Below are 4,882 nucleotides of genomic sequence, written 5' to 3' on the forward strand. Positions count from 1 at the left end.
ATTGGCACAGGACAGAGCGGAGTTTAGGGCTATTGTACATAGGGTCGCTATGAGTCGCAGTCGACTCGACGGCACATAACAACAACAATAACAACAACTGCTCTATATAAAAAAAATCCAAGCAAATTTTCTGTAGACATTAATAAGTTGGTGTAAGAAGAGAGAACCCCCTGGAGAGCAACACAGCACTGGAGGAACAAAGCCAGAGACCCACCTCCTTCCCACTTAAGGAGCTCCTACACCGGTACAGTGGTGGAGAGAATGGGACCCGAGATCGAATAGACACACACAGCACTGAAATTCAACAGAGAATCCAGAAGCAGACCCATGCACAGAAAGGTCAAATGATCTCTGACACTAAAATCGAGGCAAGTCAACAGGGCAAGTGCGGTTTTTTCACCAAATGATGCTGAGACACCTAGCCAAGTACACAAGAGGAAAGGAGGATGGAAGCCTGTGGTCAGGTGCCCCTGACAGTTACCCATGAACAACGGACGTGACCCTTGCCCTGGCCTGTGCCTTCCCCAGGCTCTGTCCTGCTCAAGCCCACCTCTGGAGTCACTGTGTCAGTCTGTCTCATTGAGTCGTCCTCTCTTTTCTGACCTTCTACCTTTCTCAACATGGTGTCTCTCTCCAAGGACCATTCCTCCTGACAACATCCCCAAAGAAAGACGACGTGTCAATTTCCTTGCCTCTAAAGAACACTCTGGCTGTATTTCCTTCAAGTCGTATTTGTTTGTTCTTTTGGTAGTCCATGGAATGTTCAATACAGTGTGAATAGATATATGGAAAGGACACACCTTAATTTTTATTTTTTTTTTAACTATGCAGTGTCCCCCCTGCTGTTTGAATAACTGCTTCTTGGTTTACATACAGGTTTTAAATGAATACAATTAAGTGTTCTAAAATTCCCATTCTTTTAAATGTTATCCATCATTTGTATGGCCCCATCAAATGACTTAAAAATACAAGTAAACATCTTTCTACTATTCTCTGCTTTCAGCAAAGATGCATCTGACATCAGCAATGATGTCCATTGTGCAATGGCCTCTTTTGAATGCAGCTTTAATTCCTGGCAGCTGTTTGTTAATAATCTTCACTAAGACTTTATTTTTTTAAAAAAAAGTAAGCTGGACTCTATGAAGAGGAGTGTGGTATCAGGGTTGGAGGGAGATTCATCAATAACCTGCATTATGCAGATGACACATCCTTGCTTGATAAAAGTGAGGACTTCTTGAAGCACTTCTTGCAGATCAAGGAAAGGAGTCTTTGGTACAGATTGCATCTCAATGTCAGGAAAACAAATCTTTTTACCACTGGACCGACAGGCAGCATCATGATGGATGAAGAAGAAATTGAAACTGTCAACAGCTTCATCTTACTTGGATCCACAATTAACACCCTTAGTAAGAGCAGTCAGGAAATAAGGAGATGCACTGCACTGGGAAAATCTGCAGTTAGGGACCTCTCCAAATTATTGAGGAGTGATGATGTTAGTTTGAGGAGTAAGGTTCATCTGATTCAAACCACAGTCTTTCCAATTACTTGCTATGCATCTGAGCGCTGGACAATGAATAAAGATGACAGAAAAAAAAACCTGATGCCTTGGAGCTGTGGTGATAGAGAGGAGTACTGAACATCTCATTTGGCCAAGAGAACCGATATGTCTTGGGGAGGGTAAAGCCAAAGGGCTCTTTAGGGGCAAGAATGATGAGGCTTTGCCTCACATAACTTTGGGCACATTGCTAGGAGGTGCTACTTCTTGGAGAAAGATAAGATGCTGAGAAGGGTGGAGGGTTGGCGAAGGAGAGGTAGACCCTTGACCAGGTGCATTAACACAATCACTGCTGCAATGGGCTCTTGTGTGTCAGGAAGTGTGAGGATGGTGCAGGACAGAACAGGGTTCAGATCTTTTGTTCATAAGGTCGCTATGAGTCGTACTCAACTTGACAGCACCTAACAACAAGAAGACTTTACTTGCATCTTGCGCTGTTACAGCAGAGAGCCACAAAGGGGATCGTGGGTGTGGATTCCATGTGAAAGCTGGAGAAGGATCTCCATGAATGTTAACACTGAGAGTGAGGAGGGTGGCTGAGAGGAAAGAACCGGACTCTGATGGAGTTTCTTTCCGTTTCCACTTGGTTTCTTTGCACATTTTCCAGTCTAGAGGTCTAAAAACATCATCCAAACAAGAAATAAGAAATGACCAGCGGTTTCAGCAGGCTACAAAAGACCCAAGATTTTGAGAAATGCTGGAAAAGGATAAAAAAGTCAGAACCAACAAAAGATTTCAAGAGTTGTTACATGATAAAAAAAAAAATTCAAGCTAATCTATGCCCTATTGCAGGAGAGGAAGACCCTCGATAAGATGGATTGATTCAGTGACTGGAGTCATGGGGGTAGTAGGTGTGTCGGAGATGGTGAGATTGGCACAGAATAGGGCAGAGTTTAGGGCTGTTGTACATAGGGTCGCTATGAGTTGCAGATGACTTGACAGCACATAACAACAACAAACTATGCTCTGGATAAAAAAGGGTGCCCTGTTAACCTCAGTACTATGGAGGAATTAAAATATTACAACCTTTCAGATTGATTCCAATCTCTCCAGTGAAGAAAACAAAACCTTGGATCAAAAGAAAATGAAGAAGAAAAAAAACCCAGGTTACAATGGGAACAGACTAAAAGTCTAGTCAAGGAGAAAAAGGCACCAAGAATATGAGTCAAAAGGTTCCTAACGGTAGAGATGAATCACATAATTCTGAAAGAATTCCAAAAGCCAAAGTAAGTCCCAAGAAGGATAACCAAGAATTTTTTTTTTGTGTCCCTTGGTGAAGAAGCACAATCCACTGATTTTTATTGCCTTTTTTAAAAATCCATTTAATTAACTCAGAAGCATAGCTGGTTTTCATTTACGGGTTTCCTGAACAGCAATCTTCTCTGGCAGCTCCAACTGCTTCTTGCAATTGCTCATGGAGAGGGCAGGGATGAGTTACATGTGTGAGGGAAAGGAAGTCTCAGATTACAATCTCTCAAAGAGTGAAAAGGACAACTGGCACTCCAGGTCCCATAAACCCCACTCCTATCCACAAGAAAGTAACCACATCAGGAGCCACTGCTCTGTTTTGCTGTCAGTCTCTTGTCTCTCTCTTCAGCAATGCTAAGTCGAATGCCCTTACTACAAGGTACAAAACATGAAGAAGACATTCAACATATTACAACCTCCTTCCCTAAGGAAAACCAAAGGTCGCCGACTCAGACATCACTCCAAGTATGAAATCACTCAAGGTCAAATCTTCTAAGACAAGAATTATAGATTCAGAAAGCAAAATGCTTGCTGAAGGTTCTCCAGAGGAAAACTCAGAAAGTGCTAGTGTAACAGATGATGAGGAATGTGAAGATGACGCCACAGGAGTTGGTAGAGCTTTGGGTGAAGACCGTGATGAAGGTGAAGAGGAGGATGAAGATGAAAGTGACAGTGGCCGTGATCTTGCTAGTGGAAAAGGAAATACAGAAACTAGTTCCAACGATGAGGATGATGAAGACTTACTTCCAGGGTAACCCAGTTTTGAGCTTGCTTGGGATAGATTAAAGGCAAAAGGCTTACTGGCTCTGTTCAATTCACTTAAACCCAAAGGAAGTGTTATATTTTCAGTAAAGATATATCAGTAAAGAAACCTGAGGATGAAGGAAGAGCAAGTTCAAAGACCAGTGGAGTTAAGTATTCCTGAAGATGCCACTGAAATGGGCTGGACATCCAGACAGAAACTGAGAGATTATGAATTCAAATGCCAAAAGTGCTATTATGTAATAGTAGACTGGTTCTCCATAAGAAGCCAATACAATCTACGAGGACTGTGATGGCCTGGAATTTAAAGGAGCTGTTCTTTCACAGATCTAAGGTTCATACCAGATGGTACTACTTTCCACGATGAGCCGAAGGAGTGGATTTAACAGCATATAAACCAAAGTCACAGGCGCTGCAATGGGGACATCCATGGTAGAGGGCACTTGGGAAGAGACACATCATGAAAGGCCGTGCTTAACAGTGAGAATAAAAAGTAAGAGCTTTTGAACATGGATTTTTCAGTCCTACTTAGCTTTCAGTCATGGCGATGAAGAAGAGGTAGAGGAAGATCTTCAAGGTAAAGACAGTCAATGAAGAAGAAGATGGAAAATGAAAATCACAAGGATGATGATGAACAAACTGCCAAATACAGGCAGCTCTTACCACTAAGTCAAGAAAAAGAAAAGGTGAAGGAAATGAGATGGAAATGGAAATTAAGTGGGTCCCAGGTTGAAATGTGCAGAAGGTAAAAAAACAAACAGGAAGGAAAGGATAAACATACCCCTTGAGAACAATTTCTAGAGGAAGAGAAAAAAGACTGAAAAAGAAACAAAGGCCTCTTGCTAAAGATACTAGTAAATATGAAGTGCCCTTTGATGGGGATTTGAATGACACATCATCCCTTGCTGAGGTGAAAAAAATGGGTGGAAAGGAAAAAAAGAAAATTCAACGCACTCTGCAAAAGAGTCCTCATCGCCAGAGGAAGAAACTGAGGTAGACGAAAAGTGGAAATGGCTTTGTTCATGATGGAGGAGGAGGAAGACAGCAGGAAACACTTCAACTACAAGACTGCAGAGCAACCTACAACCAGGAGAAGATAAAATAGATGAATAGCACCTTCTAAGAATCAAATCCCTATGCACATCCAAAAAGTTCCCCAACAGGGTAAAAAGGGAAGCCACAGACTGGGGAAAAATATTTGGTAATGACATATCAGATAAGGGACTTATATCCAGAATTTAGAAAATAGTCGAGCACCACAACAAGATAAAGGTAAATAATCCAATAGAAAAATGGGCACAGGATATGAACAGACAC

General features: G+C 41.8%; 1 protein-coding gene and 1 pseudogene across 1 annotated transcript in view; one reads left to right on the plus strand and one right to left on the minus strand.

Annotated features, from left to right (window-relative positions):
• The window catches only part of LOC102870747 (zinc finger protein 555-like), a 10,987-nt gene extending 9,004 nt beyond the window's left edge, over positions 1-1,983 (minus strand). Inside the window, exon 1 of the mRNA XM_006897972.1 lies at positions 1,978-1,983. Within this exon, the coding sequence (XP_006898034.1) occupies positions 1,978-1,983 (6 nt within the window). The remainder of the gene's footprint in view (positions 1-1,977) is intronic.
• A 1,414-nt stretch (positions 1,984-3,397) lies between these two features.
• On the plus strand, positions 3,398-4,665 carry LOC102871153 (annotated as a pseudogene).
• The last annotated feature ends 217 nt before the right edge of the window (positions 4,666-4,882 follow it).

Source organism: Elephantulus edwardii, unplaced genomic scaffold (genome assembly GCF_000299155.1).
Source record: "Elephantulus edwardii isolate Elephantulus edwardi_28Jun2011 unplaced genomic scaffold, EleEdw1.0 scaffold00217, whole genome shotgun sequence".
In the NCBI taxonomy this organism is placed as follows: domain Eukaryota; kingdom Metazoa; phylum Chordata; class Mammalia; order Macroscelidea; family Macroscelididae; genus Elephantulus; species Elephantulus edwardii.